Here is a 17,131-nt window from a genome sequence, read left to right on the forward strand (position 1 = left end):
GAGCCAGCGCTGTCCGAAGACGCTTCCGTGGCCACGTGGCAGGCATGACTGAACACCGAGGTGCACGGAACGCTGTCACCTTTCCCGCCGAGGCGGTACCTGTTTATCTACTTGCAATTTCTTGCTTTCGAACTGCTAGGTTGGCAGGAGCTGGCACTGAAGACGGGAGCTCACTCGGTCACGCGGCACTCGGGTCTCGAACTGCTTGTCCTGCCGACCTTCCGGTCTGCAATTCAGCGTCTTAACCACTAAGCCACCGCGGCCTGATGCATATATATATATGTATATAAAAAGGTAGAGGTGTCCCCAGCCAGTCGTGTCCGACTCTAGGGTGCAGTGCTCATCCCCGTTTCTAAGCCGAAGAGCCAGCGCTGTCCGAAGACGCTTCCGTGGCCACGTGGCAGGCATGACTGAACACCGAGGTGCACGGAACGCTGTCACCTTTCCCGCCGAGGCGGTACCTGTTTATCTACTTGCAATTTCTTGCTTTCGAACTGCTAGGTTGGCAGAAGCTGGCACTGAAGACGGGAGCTCACTCCGTCACGCGGCACTCGGGTCTCGAACTGCTGTCCTGCCGACCTTCCAGTCTGCAGTTCGGCGTCTTAACCACTAAGCCACCGCGGCCCTTTCTGCACTTCTGGCTACTCCTCTGAAAAAATGTCCCCTCTCCCCACCAGTTGTATAAACTCCGCAGTTTGAAAGAACAGGATGCAGAGGTTACTGCAATCCTAAGTACCCTTACTAGGGAGTAAGCCTCACTGGACACAATGGGGCTTGCATCGGAGTAAACACGCATGGGAATGCCGGGCTGACGGGCCTCTCTCTCTCTCTCTCTCTCTTTAGGCCTCTTTCCGACTTCTCCGACTCCATTTTTCTCCCATCAGCCTTCGCGCCGCGGAGAGCACTCAGGCGTGCCGCAGAGGTTCGCCGGCTCCCGCCCGCTGAACCTAAAATGGCGCCCGCGTGTGGCGGGGAAAGAAAGAGGGAAGAGGGCGGCGGGAGGTGAGGGGAACCCCCGAGGGCCGGAGAGAGCTGAAGAAACCGTGCTTGTGTTGACGTATATATTTTGACACAACGTATAAAATATATATATATATATATATATAGTATAAAAATATATAAAGTATATATTTTATACTTTGTTTTAAATGTTGGGAAAAGAAACTCGAACGTTATTTTTAATAATAATAATAATAATTCGGGGAAGGATTGAACAAACAAACAAAAACCGAGCGAACGTAACGTCTTTTTTGAAACCGTTGCGCGCGCGCGCGCGAGAGAGAGAGAGAGGGGGGGGGGAGAGGATGGTAGCGTCACCGAAACACTCTACGCCCCGCCCTCTCTGGGAAGCCACGCCCCTCCCCGGCGCCGCGTTTGGCCCAGGCGCGTCGCCTGACGGACGGTGGTTGCCGCGGAGGGCGGCGAGAGGCGGAAGGAGGAGCGCGCAAGAGCAGGTGGGGGCGGGGATGCGCGCGGCCCTCTGCGAGGCGGGCTGTGCTGTGGCGCGGCGGGGGGGAGGGCGACGAATCCCTCTGGATTCGCGCTGGAGACTTTGACGGGGCTGCTCTGGGTGGGTGCTGCGCCCGTTACCTGAAAAGCGGGCGGGGCGCGCTACCGCAGTGCCCGGGCCCGTCTGTGGTGCAGTGTGGTGGAACCCGTGGGTGTAGTGCGGTGTAGTGGTTAGAGTGTTGGACTGGGGAGACCTGGGTTCTAGTCCCCGCTCGGCCGTGAAGCTCGCTGCGTCGGCCACGGACTCTCAGCCTAACCCGCCTCACAGGGTTGTTGTGAGGATAAAATGGGGAGGGGGATCAAATATGTTGCCTTGGGCTTCTTAGGGGAAGGCGGGATAGCAAACGTAAATAAATATTATGGTATGCCCGCGTTAGCCTTCTGTGTACAAATTCAAGGGTTGAGGGTGCGATCCCAGCCATACTGGCTGGGGCACGCTGGGAGTTGTAGGACTTTCTTCTGTCGAAACGTGCATAGGATTGTGCCCTTAGGGTGCAATCCTATGCAAGTTTAGACAGAAGAAAGTCCTACGGTTCCCAGCATGCCCCACCCACCAGGGCCTTGCTGGGGCATGTTGGGAATCACAGAAGAAAGTCCTATGATTCCCAGCATGCCCGAACCACCAGGGGCTGGCTGGGGCATGTTGGGAATTGTAGGACTTTTTTCTGTCTGTGCGTAGGATTGCACCCTTAAGTCTCTTAGCCGCTACTGCACTATACACCACTGGTTCAGGACAATCTTCCTGGTCCTTCTCTGCCTTCTCTGTTAAATCTCTTGTCTGTATTTTTGCGGGGTATGTTGTTCAGACATTGTAAGTGTGAGTTTGCCAACTTGTCTTTTTTTTTTTTAGGATTATGCCCCTTCCCCAGGGCCTCTAGAAGTCAAATCTCTGATAGCACAATCCTATACATGTTTATTCATAGGTAAGCTCCACTGTGCTCAATGGGGCTTACTCTCAGGTCAGTATGTATTGGCTTGCAGCCTCTTGCTTCTAGTGCACATGCCTCTAAATTCATGTGCACGAAGCACCATGCATAGCAGATAGCTCTGATCAGGCATGGCTGCAGCAAAGCCAGGTTGCTGTTCCTTTACTTGTTCTCTGTGAATTGAAGTAGCCATCTGTGCATCACCCTGTGGTTATTTGGAATTTGTTTCTTGGTTGCCCCAGTGGCCTACTGTAAGTAAGCATGTAACCAAGCCTAAATATCTGTAACTAAAAATTGTATAATGTACCCGCGTCCACTTTTCTCTTCTTCATCTGTTGTTTCCCCTATAAAGAATTTTAGATTTTAAGGCATGTGTCTTGGGGCACTGATCTGTCCTCATGCATACTGATGGCTTATAAATAAAATAACTGCCTTGGTTAAACTATCCCCCTGGTAGGTAACCTGGTGCCCTTCAAGTACTACAACCCCCATCAGCCCAGCTAACATGACCAATGGTCAGAAATTATGGAGGGCATCAGGTTGCCTAAGACTGAACTATCACATCTAGAATTTAATTGCCCCCTGTTGGCAATCCTAACACACAAGACCAGAACTTAATGGGGTATTTTGGGGCGGGGGGGGCGGGAGATGAAGCTTAAGTATCTTAACGTGATTTGGCCTAGCATTTAACACAGCATACTCTAAGAAAGTTAATTCAGTTACTCTTTTTTTTTTTTTTTACAGAATAATGGAAATAACAGAAAAAAATAATTGTGTGCGCTTAACTGACGTGGAAGGTACAGTTCCTCTTGTGAAAATGGAAACTGTGACAGAACAAGAAGCCGAGGAAGATGTGGGAGAAGATAACAATACAGAGAATACCTCAGATGCTTCCAACATGTATAGGTATATTAAAGATGACTTGTTTACTTCAGAGATTTATAAAGTAGAAATTCAGAACCTTCCCAAGTATATTGGTTTTAATGAAGTAAAGAAATTTCTTGCCAAATATGGCCTTAACCCTCACAAGATAAAGCTGCTGGGGAAACAGACCTTTGCATTTGTCACCTTTAAGAGTGAGGAGGAAAGGGACAAAGCTATGAAGGTCCTTCACGGAGTCCGCTGGAAGAAACAAAACCTAAGTGTCAGGCTTGCAAAGCCTAAGGCTGATCCCATCGTAAAAAAGAGGAGAAGAGAAGAGGAGGAGGGGGAGGAGACAAAAGAGCAGACAGCAGCGAAGTGTCCAGCGTTATCAAAAGATGGCAAGGAAGAGCCTCTCAGTAAGCAGATAGCAGATGTGGTGACCCCTTTGTGGAATACCTCGTATGAAGAACAGCTGGCAAAGAAGAAGCAAGAATGTGAGCAAGTGCTGTTCAAACTGACAAGGTAACTTTTTATACAGATATATATATATAATGAATACTTCAGCAGCATCCTATGCTAATAGTGAACTAAATCTGAGTGCTGGTCCTTATGTAGCGAAAGCAGCACCATCATCTACACACAGGAGGGAGTTATCAGCAGGCTCTGGGGGACTCCAGAGTTTGTAGAAGTACAAAAAATTGTTTTAAAAAAACATGTTGGAGGGGACAAGCCTAAAAGAGTCCATTGATGACTTGAGCATGCTCAGAGGGCACCAATGCTAACTGACGTGGGGGTGGTGGGGTTGGAATATGACATTCCCTGCTCTTACCTTTTTCTTTTGTATTGCATCTTCTAGATTTTATGCCTGTGTCATTTTAAAATCTTTGTTGTTGTTGTTGTTCAGTCGTTCAGTCGTGTCCGACTCTTCGTGACCCCATGGACCAGAGCACGCCAGGCCTTCCTGTCCTGCGCTCTCTCCCGGAGCGTGCTCAAGTTCATATTCATTGCATCCGTGATGCTATCTAGCCATCTCATCCTCTGCCGTCCCCTTCTCCTTTTGCCTTCAGTCTTTCCCAGCATCAGGGTCTTTTCCAGGGAGTTTTCTCTTCGCATTAGGTGGCCAAAATATTTGAGCTTCAGCTTCAGCATCTGTCCTTCCAATGAGCACTCAGGGTTGATTTCCTTTAGGATGGACTGATTTGACCTCCTTGCAGTCCAGGGGACTCGTAAGAGTCTTCTCCAGCACCACAGTTCGAAAGCATCAATTCTTCGGCGCTCAGCCTTCCTTATAGTCCAGCTCTCACAGCCATACATTACTAGTGGGAAAACCATAGCTTTGATTAGACAGACCTTTGTCGGCAAGGTGATGTCTCTGCTTCTTACTATGCTGTCTAGGTTGGCCATAGCTTTGTACAGTGCCTTAATTTTTTTAGGGCGTAACACTCTGCATATTTAGACAGAAGAAAGCATAGCTGGCTGGGGGGCGCTGGGAGTTGTAGGACTTTTTCTGTCTGAACATGCATAGGATTAGGTGCTTTATATATAAATGGTGATAATGCTTCATGGGTATCTGGTGGGGACAGATATCCATCTTGGGATCCAAATACCTGCAGGAGCACCTCTGCCTATACCAGCTTTCCTGTTGTTGATAAGCAGGGAACGCTTATCAACAAGGAAGAGTGTCTTCTTGGTTGTGGGGCCCCAACTATGAAATGCCCTCCTTGTGGAGGTGTGACTGGCACCAGTTCAATATCTTTTGTTTACCCAGGCATTTTAAGTGGCTGATTTTGTCTTATGGTATCGACTGCCTTCTTTGTTGTATGATGATGTATTTTAGGTATTTGTATTATATTTGTATACCGCCCTGGTATCTGCAAGGATGAAGGGTGGTTGAAGAATGTTTTGGTAATAATCTATTTTTCCCTAGATCAGGTAAACAATTAAACTATTTTGTAGGGAAATAGGAAACAACAACAGAGCTCTGCTACCGTGGCTGTTCATGCAGAAGGAGAAGTACAGTGGCCTGTGTTGCTCCCTGGAGGGGGTGAAGGCATCACCAATACAGGTCAGTGCTGCTGTTTGAGGTGTGATATTGTGTAAATAACATTGTGAGGAAATGAATTGCAAGCATGGAAAGAGTAGTTCTGCATTATTTATTTATTTGTCACATTTCTAGACTGCCCAGTAGCCAAATCTCTCTGGGCAGTTCACAACAATTTAACCCACCAAATACAACATAAAATATAGTTGTTTCCGATCCAGCCAGTGACAAAACCTAGTTCTGCATAGCTTCAGCAAGATGGCTGCACCATGAGCCTTCAGACCACGCATTGGGACTTAAATTACCATATCCAGCCACCATTTCCCCCCTCCAACTAGCTTGTGTAACTTTTAGCATCCAGCTGCCAAAGTTTATTTCATTTATTTTTTAGTGTTTTTGTTATATTTCATACATTAGTGTTTCATTCTTAGAGCCATATCAGCTAGATCCCATGATTCTTGGATGGGCATCTTTCATCTCACAGCATGTGTAGTTGCAAGTACAGGTATCCCATAATGCAGCCGATGAGGGAGTTCTATGGGGCTTAGTAGACTCCAGAGTTTTCTGGCTTTTCATTTTATAAGGTTTGTAGAAGGTCTTTATAAGAAGTTCTCATGGTGGCAGAGAGGAGGGGATGGTTAAGGGCATGAGCTATAAGCTGTAAGTTCCACATCTCAGCTTGGTCAGGACATTGCTGTGTTGCATAAATCAAGGTGCTTTTGCCCTCCCATTTGCAATAAGGGAATAATACTACTGGCCTACCATGCAAGGTTGTTGTAAGGACCCCTGAGAAAATATATGATGTGCTTTGTATGCTTGGAGAAAGCACTACATGAATGTTATGCTCCTGTAGGTTTCAGCCTTGCATATAGTCCACCGGCCTGTCTGCCTGCATACAGATACCTAGCCCACAGATACCCCTCCAGCACCTGTGCAGTGCGCCACAGCAGCTATCCAAACAAATTATTCTTTGCCTCTTGAGCGCCTCCCCATCACAGGTAATTGGCTGATTGCTCCTGTGTTTTCCACTCCCCCCCACCCACCCACCCTGCTCCACTACCTTACAGTTGAGGAGCAGCAGGCCTCCTGACTCCACACCACAAAATCTCTATGGTAGCCCAGATCACAGCAGCCGGCACACTGCTAAAGCGAACAGCAAAAGAAAGCTAGCGTTCCCCTGCTGAGAGTGAGAAGCTACTACAAAAAGAGATTGGGGGAGGGGGCAAGGGGCCAGTGAGCCTTGTTGTGAAGAACACCGTCTTACGAATTCTTCACCTTGACTTGATATTTTGCAACAGATGTATTTAGAAGGAGGTAAGAAGAAAGCATGCAAACTTCTAGAAGAGTCGAATGGGTGTTCTAAACTTTCTCTTACTTTATGTTTAGACTGAGTATCGCAACAAATGTGAATTTTTGATTGGCATAGGCCCAAATCAAGAAGATAAAACTGTGGGTTTTCGCCTTGGCAAATATAAAGGTGGAACGTGTGCTGTAGTGGAACCTTTTGATACCATTCACATTCCTGCTGTTACGAAAAAGGTAGTGAAGGCTTTTCAAGGTTATATAAGGTGAGTCTCAAATGGGCTGAATGACAGAAACTCTAAAGACTCTGCCTGCTCAAAACCCCACCTTTTCCATGAAGCCTTTGGCACAACCTTGTACTCCAGGGGTAGGCAATGTGATGCCTGCACCAGTGTGCCCCCAGACACCTTTCTTGATGCCTGACAAGGTGCCCTATCCCTCCCACTGTCAGGAGCGCCCTAGCAGCCTCTTTCAGTATACTCCAATAGCCAACTCAAGACACAGATGAAAGGATTCTTTTCAAGGCTTTAATCCTTTTACAACTTAATGACTCTTTCAGATGCTAATCACCAGCGACTAAGCAATGAACAGCAGAGTAGCCTATGCTTCGGGTAGGCAGTTGATCCCCGTTTGAAGGAGAATCACTTGAAGACCCTGAACTTATGGGCTAGGGAGAGATCCTCCCTCTTTCCCTTGGGTCCACAGGAGGCGGCCGTTGCTTGCGCGCCAGATGGGTACTATGCCTCCTTTCTGCGCCCTCCCTTCGCTTGTTGCTCTCTGCATCGAGTGTCTAGCAAGCCCCCCTCCTGCACTTGCTCACGCCAGGGTCACTATCTCAGGAATGCCGGCAGGAGGAATCTCTGCCAGCTGCTGTGCCTGTGAGGGATGAGCTGGCTCCTCTCCCACTGATTGCTGATCCTCCTCAGAATCAGAACTGCTCTGGGGTTCTATCGGCTCAGTTTCCACCCTGACACCCACTTTGAAAAACATCAACACATTTTGCTGTGAAATAGATTTCTGCTGGTGCTGAAAACTGGGTTTAAAGGAGTTGTTAGTGTGTTGGGGCTCAGACCCCACCTCTGCCTTGTACTTAGACTTTGGGGCAGGTTACTTGTTCTTTGCCACGCCTCCCACGACAGCCATTTTGTGGTAGTGCCTAGAACATTTTCTGAAATTGCCAAATGTGCCCATTGCCAAAAAGGGTTGCCTAACCCTGCTCTAGTCCCAGTCCCTACTGTAACTAAGCCCAGGTACTTATAAATGAAATCACTTTATATTCTCCCGTTTAGCCCTGCTGCCATTGCCCTCCCTTGTGTCTATTTTTAGATTATAAACCCTTTGGAGCAGGGACCTAGCCTCTTGTACTTTGCCATACAATTTGAGGGCACTATATAAATAAATAAATCTCAACTTCGCCACAAAGCTCAACACCACCCTGCCTGAATTCCTTGAGTGGACCTCAAGGCTAAGAAATGTAAGTGGGAACCTTTTTGTCGGACAATAGTTTCTTTCTAAGAAGAAAGAGGATTTTGGGGGATACTCTTGAAGCTGAGAGCACATAGAATCTTTATGTGGTGAATGAAGTTATATGATCAGGTCTCTGAAAATAGACAAGATACGGATGCGTACACGTCTTAACCTGAAAATCACAGTGTCTCAAAGCCCAGAGAAGAAAAAAGTTTATCTTGTCAAAGGCAAATGGGAACCACCACCTTAGGAACTGTGTCTTGACCACGTCCAGAAACAGTCTCCTTTAGTGCAACGGAAATAATTTTAGTGTTACACAGTTGTGCTTTTAAAATCCAGATTCAGTAACTAACAATTTGAACGTTGCAGGTCTACACCGCATGGTGTCTACAGCCCAGAAACTTACGAAGGGCACTGGAAGCAACTAACAGTTCGCACCAGTAGGAATGGCCACATCATGGCAATCGCTTATTTTAATCCACAGGTACTGAATATGATTTATATAATAAGGGGACACTCTAAGTGCAAGGCTGTAAACATTTCAAAAACTGTTCATGGTTTAGTTTTCCCTGTCTGGAATGTACTGTGTGAAACATCTGGCAGCACGTGTGTGCATACCATGTTATCCCTTAATTCCGTACTGCCTACAAACAGCCATAACTTGCTTCTTTTCTTGTAGCATCTTAGGTTGTCAAACATCTAAGCACCTTTTTCCTTTTGAAATATCTAGAAGTTAAATAAAGAAGAGCTTATTGAACTGCAGGCCTCTTTAGCCATGTACTTCACAGAAGGCATTGGAAAGGACAGTGGAATAACTTCTCTGTATTTTGTGGAAGAAGGTCAAAGGTAAGTCCCCAAAAGCAGCTATTTATAACAATGTAATGCATCATTAGCAAAGTTCTAGAACTGGAGTTGTGGCCTTAGCTACAAAGGCACCTGAACCAAGTACAACCTGACAGCAGTAAAACCCACCATACGATACAGCAAAACATTCAGAACACTAACCAGCAGTCTATGAAACACCCCATGGTTTATTAAAAGCTCTCCTGGATAAGACCAAAAGTTAATCTAGTCCAGCATCCTCTTTACACAGGGTGCCCAGTCACCAGATTCAAGGATTAATTATTCAGCAAAAATTAAAAACTCCATCATAGTAATCAGCTGTTGCTCCTGGTGATTGCTTCCAAGGGCATTATGGTCACCTAATGTTGGAGATAGACAGGCCTTAAATGCTAATCTTGAAATACAGCTAGTAGTATTTTTCTCTTGCTACTTTGTCCCTGCAACTCCTTTGGGTAGCTTCGTTGGATGATGGCGTCACACAGAGAAGGGGCTTGTCACTGTACAGCCATGTGCTGAAGTCCCATCAAGACCAGCATTACTTGAACACGCTCAGCTATGTGTGCTCCTCCATATTGGACATACAGCTAAAAAAATACGGAATTTAAATCTTTTTGAAACTCGACTAATATTTTTCAAGCTTTTCTGTCTTAACTGGCTCTTTACTCCAGCATGCGAATGCAATTTAGCAGATTTAGGTACACAGGAATTATCATGATTAAACACTGGTTTCCCCTCCCCTCCAGAAAATCACCCAATCGTGAAGATTTAACCTTGGAGCATGTTGCTGGTGACAAGTACATATATGAAGATCTTCTTGGGCTAAAGTTCCGGATTTCTCCCCATGCTTTTTTCCAAGTAAACTTCTAATACTGTTGTGCTTAAATGTTTTTCTAGTGGTTGAAATAACTTGTTGACAGAGCCCTGTATCTGGCCCTCCCGATGTTGTTGGACTGCATCTCCCATCAGTTCTAGCCCGCATAGCTAGTGGTGAGGGATGATGGGAGTTGAAGTCCGACCACATCTGGACTGCAAGTTGTTCACCAGTGGCTTACACTGCAAGCAGTGGGAGAAGCTGTCAACCGCTCCTGTTTTGCTTTTGCTGAAATAGCCAAAAGGAATTTGTGAAATTTGAGTTCATTGTAAACCAGCCTAAAACAGAGAAATGGAAGGGCAGTATATACATATTTTGAATGAATGAATGAAAATACAGTGCTTGTACACATTTTTAACAGCATCCTTGTTAAAGCAGAAGCGCATTAAGAGTCTTGTATCATTCCTACCATAATGTCTGAATCTGCTGTGACTTAACTTTTAAAGATGGAAAATTGGTTGCAGTACCAGAAAATAATGCTCTGAGATAGATATAGAAGTGGTCTTGGCAGCTTAGATGTAAATATGGCATAGGAAATGTTGTAACTAGCATATAAATATCACTCCGGTGTTAATAGCTTCAGCTCAGTGTGGTTCAAGTTAAAGGTAAGAGGTGTGTGCCTTCATGCCACTAAGAGTGACTGCTGCTTGTGGGGAAATACATCCGGGGTCAAAATTATTAACTGCGACTTAAAACTTTGGAAAAACGTGAGTCATGTAATCGTGGTGGCGCACAAGTTGGCTTCTGCAAATAGGAAGATCCTGCGTGAGGAATAGGGTTGAGCAGTTCCATGCTGCCGGTCAGTTGCAATCGCCTTTGAATGGGTTTGCTTGTATATATTAGCATAGCTGATTGCCACTGTCCAACATGCTTTTTAGGACAGCACATAGCTGGATCTGCCCCTTGCCTATTTCATGTGATTCGCAGATGTTGGGAGTACAATAGCACTGAGAGTTCACGTTTGCAGCCATTTAACCATTGATGCATCTATCAGCTGCTGTTTGAGTGGAGTAGTGACCAGTGGGACTGAGCCTTGGATCTTGTTGACCCTTGGCAAGTGAAAGGGGGTTGGTCATGAGAACTGAAGCAGCAGGTTTAGATAAGAGAAAAACTAAAGAATATATGGCCTCTGTGGGGAAGTAGTATTTCACGTAGCAGGTCTGTGTCCTGTCAGTACCTGGATGGGAAAACAACTAGGTGTTCCATCATGTAAGACAGACAAGATTCACATTTTATTTATTTACAATATTTATATACCGCTCTATATCAAAGATTTCAGAGCGGTGAACCGCAAGATAAAAGAATAAAATCACAAATGTCATGTTCATAAAAGGATTTATGCTTTCAAGGGGCGAACTTCTTATTCCAACGTTAGATGTAGGGAGAATGGTCCACTTTAGATGGAAATCATGGCTTGTTAAGTCTGAACCAGGCTGTATTTTGTATTGTTTCTCTTTAGTGGTTAGAGTTTTAGCTTTAAAAGCATCTGAAAATATTAAGTCATCTCATGATTTTGCCTTGTGTGTGTGCGCTTGTTTTTAAAATAAGCTTTTTAACATGCATGTTTGTATTAAATATTTCACAGTTGATTAATTTCTATCCTGCCCTGGTGTTCTGGTTTGATTCTTGACACTGGCAATTTTCACTTCGAGCAGGATGGTTTTAGCCTTTGACTTGCTCCCTGCTTGCTGAATACTGACACTATTTATGTATGCTGGTATTTCGTAGGTAAACACGCAGGCAGCTGAGGTTCTGTATTCAACCATTCAGGAATGGGTTCAGGTGAACCAGGAGACTACTGTGCTGGATATTTGCTGTGGAACTGGATCAATTGGCATTTCACTTGCCAAGGTGAAAGAACATGCTTAATGTCCGTTCTCAGGAGCCACCTCTTTTTTCTCTCAAAAGTAGTCCTAAATCAATTGTCATCCAAGGGACAAATGTTGGCTGAAATGTAGCCTTGGCTATATTGGTAGTTAACTGCATCCCCTCTATATGGGAAATTTAAAAACATGAATTTTGATTCACAAGAGGTAAACTTAAGGCTGTTAGTGCAGTTAGCTTAGGGCCAAAAGAGATGATGCATCAAATATGTGACTACATTTAAAGTGAGGTTTTTTCTTTCAAAATAGAATGGTACATGGGGAGGCATGTTAGCCCCCACCCCCCAAAAGTGGCCACTTGCCCCAGAAGGGAAGCTGCTGTTAGTGTTAATGGCAGCTTTAGGGGGTGGGGGGTTGTCAGCATGATGGTGTGGAGGCAAAGGATTAAACATGTGTGTTGTGGTCCTTACCATCCCCCTGCTCTAATTTTAAAGAAAAAATAGATGCAATTGTGCATTTAATGTCTGTTTGGGGACTCCAGTTCATGTATGACTTGATGCTTAGTTCTATATGTTTGGGGATGCTTTTTTCTTTGTCTACATGGGGTCAAAGGTAAGTGCAGGAGAATGACCACTGCTCCTCTCCCTCCTTTTTTGGCTTCCTAGAAAACTTTGTCCTTCTGCTTCTCTCTGGGATTTAGAACTGAAAGGCCCTTTCTTAAGAACCCTAGAAGCTGATCACTGAGGTTTTAGTTTGGTTCAGTTTGACTGCAAACAACCCTCTGTAAACTAGCTTTCAAGGCTGGTTTAACCCTGTAAAGCTGCAATTCTTGAACAGCTTGAAAGCTGAAGCAACCTTCACAGGATTTTATGTCAAGTAGCTATCCGGCAACTGTGTGCACATCAAGTCCTTGGTGGCAATCTTTGCTAAGGAAAAAGAGAACAGAAAATCCAGCTTGGGATCCAGAAAGTCTCCAAGGGAAATATCCACATTTGTTTTGCCTGGTATTCTTTGTATTGCCAGCTAAGTGCTAAACTGCACATTACTGCTTTTTCCGTATAGAAAGTGAAGAAAGTTATTGGAATTGAACTTTGTCAAGAAGCTGTTGAAGATGCCAAAGTGAATGCTCAGCTTAATGGTTGGTAAAATGAAACATAATACTGGACCTCTTAAACTTTAAAGGCAACACTAATAGTCTAGTTTAGCAATTAACTTTGTAGTGATTCCTTTCTGTCCCAATAGTGAGCTTCTCTTTTCCTTGGCTACAGAAGTCCAAAGTCTTGCGATGTTATAGTTGAGAGGAAAGTGGCTTGGGAGTTCTAATCTTAAGTCTTAAAGTGAGTTTCTGTGGTGGAAAAAACACTCTAAACCAGCCTTCTCCAGTTACAACTCCCATCATCCTCCAGCCAGCACAGCCAATGACCATGCTGGCTGGGGATAATGGGAGTTGTCATCCAGCACATCTGGAACACACCAGATTTGGGAAAGCTGCTCTCAATTGCTTAGTAAATTCACATGATCCTTCCTGTGTAACTTAGCTGTACCACCACAATTGGGAGCTTGTGTTAATGTAAGTGCTGATGTCCATCGCTGAAGGTGCAAACAGTCTACTGATGCTGCCCTTCCTGTAATGTCTGCATTCATATGCCTGGCTGTGTGTGAAGGGAGCAAGGATAAAAATAAGCAGTGGCTGACTAAAAACTGTTGTGAAAATAGGGCCCTTATGCAACTTGAAGCACAGGTTTTTTATTTTGAAGCACAGTTCTGGCTGACCTGGAGGCCAAGGTGATTTTTTAAGCTGTGGCTCGTACTAAAAGCTTGTTACCAAGGGAACCAATTAATGAGCCCAACTTTACAGCCATGGCAAATTAACGCTGCAGTTCAGAATCGCTAAGACTTGCAGGAGTCTTGCCACTGAATGGGAAAGGGTTCTAAAGGCACATGGCTCAGTACTGTTGAAGGGAAGGTAAGCAGGTTTGGTTCTGGAAGCCGCCTGTATGTGAGATGCTTGAAGTACTTCGAAGAGAGAGCTGGGTTTAAATCAGCCTTTCCTAACCTGGTGCTCTTCAGGTGAACCCCCAGCTAGAGATGTAAAACTTTTGGAAATTTTGAAACCATGGAAAAAAAATGTCCATTCCACTCCCCCAGAAAAAAACCAATTCTTTGAAAAATTGAAAAATACACAATACTTATTTTTTTAGTGTTCTTTTCACATCTGAATTCACTTCATTACTTTAGGAGCATAAAATGTATAACTTGGTTTGCGCAAAAAATTAAAAACATTTAAAAGTAAATAGTAAATTTGTAGTTGTCTGAATAAGGATTATAAAACATTTTTTTCTCATGGCTTCAAAATGCTGATAAATTTTATATTTCTAGTCTTACATTACATAGTTCTTAGAAATCAGTTTGGGGGCATAAAAGCTGGGTAGCAGTATATGAACACCTTGTCCTAACCATTTTATTCATTCTAAAGACAAATATTTCATAATCAAAATTTTCCAGAATATAACAAGTCCTTGGAAAAAAGGTTTTTTTCCCTGATTTTTTCCAGCCCTTTTCTGGGATTTCACGTATCGGTTCTAAGCATTCCTCACTATTGACCATGCTGGCTGAGGTTGATGGCAATTGAAGTCCAAAAACATATGGAGGGCACCAGGTTGGAGAAGACTGGTATAAGTAGTAACTGAGCATGTTATGGGTTCTGCCCTAAAGCTTATACTGCAAGGTACACTAGATTTTTCAGTGACTAAGGGTAACTCTCTCATAAGAGACCACTAACCGGCTATTGTCTACTTTTATTGACAGTGGCTCTCTAGGATCTTGAGTAGAGAATTCTCCTAGGATCTTCAGTGTGTCTTGTTTTAAAACTGTTAATATTGCACCTGTTACAGTATACCAGATTCATGAAAATGATACATATTATGAGACACATGCTGTAGCTAAACAAATTGCCCAGCTTACGTTAAGAGCATTTTCAAAGAAATGCATATTGTCCCCAAAGTTAGTACTTAATAGCCCGGATCACACATAACAATAAGCCAGCATTCTGTAGAGCTGCTCATTTGCTCCCACCTGACTTCTGCTTCTAGTGGCTAAACAACCTGGGAAGCCCCCATCCATGGTTTGTTTAGCTTTATGTTCAAACTGGGATTTCTGGCTGTTCCTTCTCCTAACAAGCCAGTTATATTTGTTCCTGGCTTATGGCTCTGGCTTCTTAGGAGAGCAACAACCCAGCGATTGTGTTTTGGATGCAATGCTAAATAAACCACTGGCAGGAGCCAAGCGGAAGCAACCATGCATCAGCACTTGCTCATTTCTGATAAGCCAGAATTCTGCCTTATTACATGTGAGCTGGTCCCATGACTACTTCAGTTTAAGAACATTATTAGTGGGGGTTATTAAAATTTATATTAAAAAAAAAACATGTTTGTAGATCTGATAAGTGAAAAATATACTTAAAAGCAGCAGTGACACGTAAAACTAAATTGACAGTTGCAGGGAATCAGATATCCCTTTGGGGGAATAATAATGGGACATTCTCGAATAAAAAAACTACATATATATTCGCTTATGCTCAAAGATTAGTATGGGCAGTAATTTGTTTCCTTGTTTTTTCATCCCAGAGCTGAATAATGTTGAATTCCACTGTGGAAAGGCTGAAGATCTTGTTCCTTGCCTAGTTAACTTAGCGCTGCAAAATTCTATTACAATTGTGGATCCTCCAAGAGCAGGGCTACGTAAGTTTTGTTTAGTGATCTTTATTTAGTACAGGTTTGAACAGATGGAGGTGTGCAGTTGGCATACAATGAGCAGTTATGACGAGGTAAATGGAGAGATGTGCTGCCTGCATTGAGACAGTAAAGATGGATAGGCACAGAGAATAAAACAAAGGGAAGATTTTCTTGATTGACAAGTCAGCTGTCAAACTTGCAGTTTTATGCTTTGGGTAGAATTACAACAGTAACTCCAGCCAGAAAAGGCTGTTGGATGACTTCAAAAGGTATAGTTTAACCGTTAGCCAGATAGGAAAGGGTAAGAAACCTACATTTTGCTCGGTAAAGGAGGGGGCATAACCTGCCCACCATAGTAGTAATTCCACAACAGCCTAGGTACCTTTATCCCCAGCATTCCCTAAAATCAACTAATATTGGCCACAGTTGGATAGTATGGTAGGTTACACTGACAGTTAATCATCTCATTCTGTTATGATGGATGGGGTGAGGAACCTGCATTTGAAGCAGGCTTGCACAGTGACAGATTGAAGCTGCTTAATGTCAGGAGCAGTGATCAGTAATGTAGACTAACTTGTTTTTTTCCTCAAATGTAACTTTGTAGATTCTAAAGTAATTCTTGCAATCCGAAAAGCTGAACACTTAAAGAAGCTCATTTATATATCCTGCAATCCTCGAGCTGCCATGAACAACTTTGTGGAGTGAGTTTACAGTGGTGCTTGGTGGGCATGATTTTTTCCAAAAGCTGAACTAGCTTCCTCTTAATACTGGTTTGCAATATCTTAAGTTGACAACAGCCCTTGGCAATATTATGTTGTCAGTTTAATCTTCCATTGAATGCGAAGTGGAAAACTCATCCCTCTCAGTAGTAGGAGGCTTTGAAGGGGGAAGAGTAGCACCTCACAAGTATCAAATGTAAAAGAAATGGGCAAGATTAATACTGTGTTTTCTCTCTAGCCTTTGCCGAGCTCCCTCTAATCGTGTCAAAGGAAGCCCTTTCCGGCCGGTGAGAGCAGTGGCGGTGGACCTCTTCCCTCACACTATGCACTATGAACTGCTGTTCTTCTTCGAAAGAGTAGAGCACTCAAGTGAGAAAGTGGACCAAGCCTTCCCAGACTCGGCTAAAGTTCCAGCTGTGAAATTGGAAGCAGCAGGCTGTCTGGAAAAGGACAATGCAGACTTGGCTGAGAGCGCAACTGCAGAATGTTCGTGTTAGCGATTCTGGGCTAACTACTTCATATAAATAGGTGGCCCATTTGTATTCTTTTAAATTTTAAAGCTGCTGCTTTCTTCAAGAAAATCTGAACAGCCAGCTACTTTCCTGGGATTTCATAATACTGACTATACCTAATTAAGAGGTACATAATAAAAGACCAAGGAGCTTGGCCTGAAGCAGGAGGGACTTGAACATGTATTTGTTTTTATGCAAAACTGATTTTTAAGTGAAGGACCACTTGCAAACATGTACCCCAGAGCAAGACTGTATTGCACCCAAACAGATAATAAACAACCAACGGTGCTAGGTGCGTCTGTGTTGTAATCCAGGGCTTATCTAGAGCCAAGTGTGATTGAGGTGTGCAGATACAAACTTGTACTGCAACTAGATTCATATTACATACAATGGACCTGAAGACAGACAGATTTTTTTTGCTACTTTCCCCTGTATCTAGAACTACTTACGGTCTTAAGGAAAAACTCTTCCACAATCAAAGGTTACATAGGGCTCATGGTAGAAGGTAGAGATTATGCCC

General features: G+C 44.0%; 1 protein-coding gene across 5 annotated transcripts; it reads left to right on the plus strand.

The window, feature by feature from the left end:
• Positions 1 to 1,376: 1,376 nt before the first annotated feature.
• On the plus strand, positions 1,377 to 16,899 carry TRMT2A (tRNA methyltransferase 2A). Of its 5 annotated transcripts, XR_014785810.1 has the most exons (14): positions 1,377 to 1,454; positions 2,360 to 2,432; positions 3,180 to 3,821; positions 5,256 to 5,364; positions 6,727 to 6,908; positions 8,479 to 8,593; positions 8,840 to 8,955; positions 9,696 to 9,807; positions 11,552 to 11,674; positions 12,709 to 12,784; positions 14,201 to 14,374; positions 15,273 to 15,386; positions 15,985 to 16,081; positions 16,338 to 16,899. XR_014785810.1 is itself a non-coding variant. In XM_084820477.1 (13 exons), the coding sequence occupies exons 2-13, from the start codon at positions 2,419 to 2,421 to the stop codon at positions 16,594 to 16,596; spliced, it is 1,959 nt and encodes a 652-aa protein (XP_084676603.1). In that variant the 5' UTR covers positions 1,377 to 1,570; positions 2,360 to 2,418; the 3' UTR covers positions 16,597 to 16,899. The 5 variants fall into 5 exon arrangements, 3 of the variants coding, with proteins under 3 accessions (XP_084676603.1, XP_084676602.1, XP_084676604.1); XR_014785811.1 differs by lacking the exon at positions 2,360 to 2,432; XM_084820477.1 differs by lacking the exon at positions 14,201 to 14,374 and having other exon boundaries at positions 1,377 to 1,570.
• Positions 16,900 to 17,131: the final 232 nt, after the last annotated feature.

The sequence above is a fragment of the Heloderma suspectum genome, chromosome 13, assembly GCF_057233095.1.
Source record: "Heloderma suspectum isolate Gila_16-S chromosome 13, 16-S_ref, whole genome shotgun sequence".
Taxonomy (NCBI): Eukaryota; Metazoa; Chordata; class Lepidosauria; order Squamata; family Helodermatidae; genus Heloderma; species Heloderma suspectum.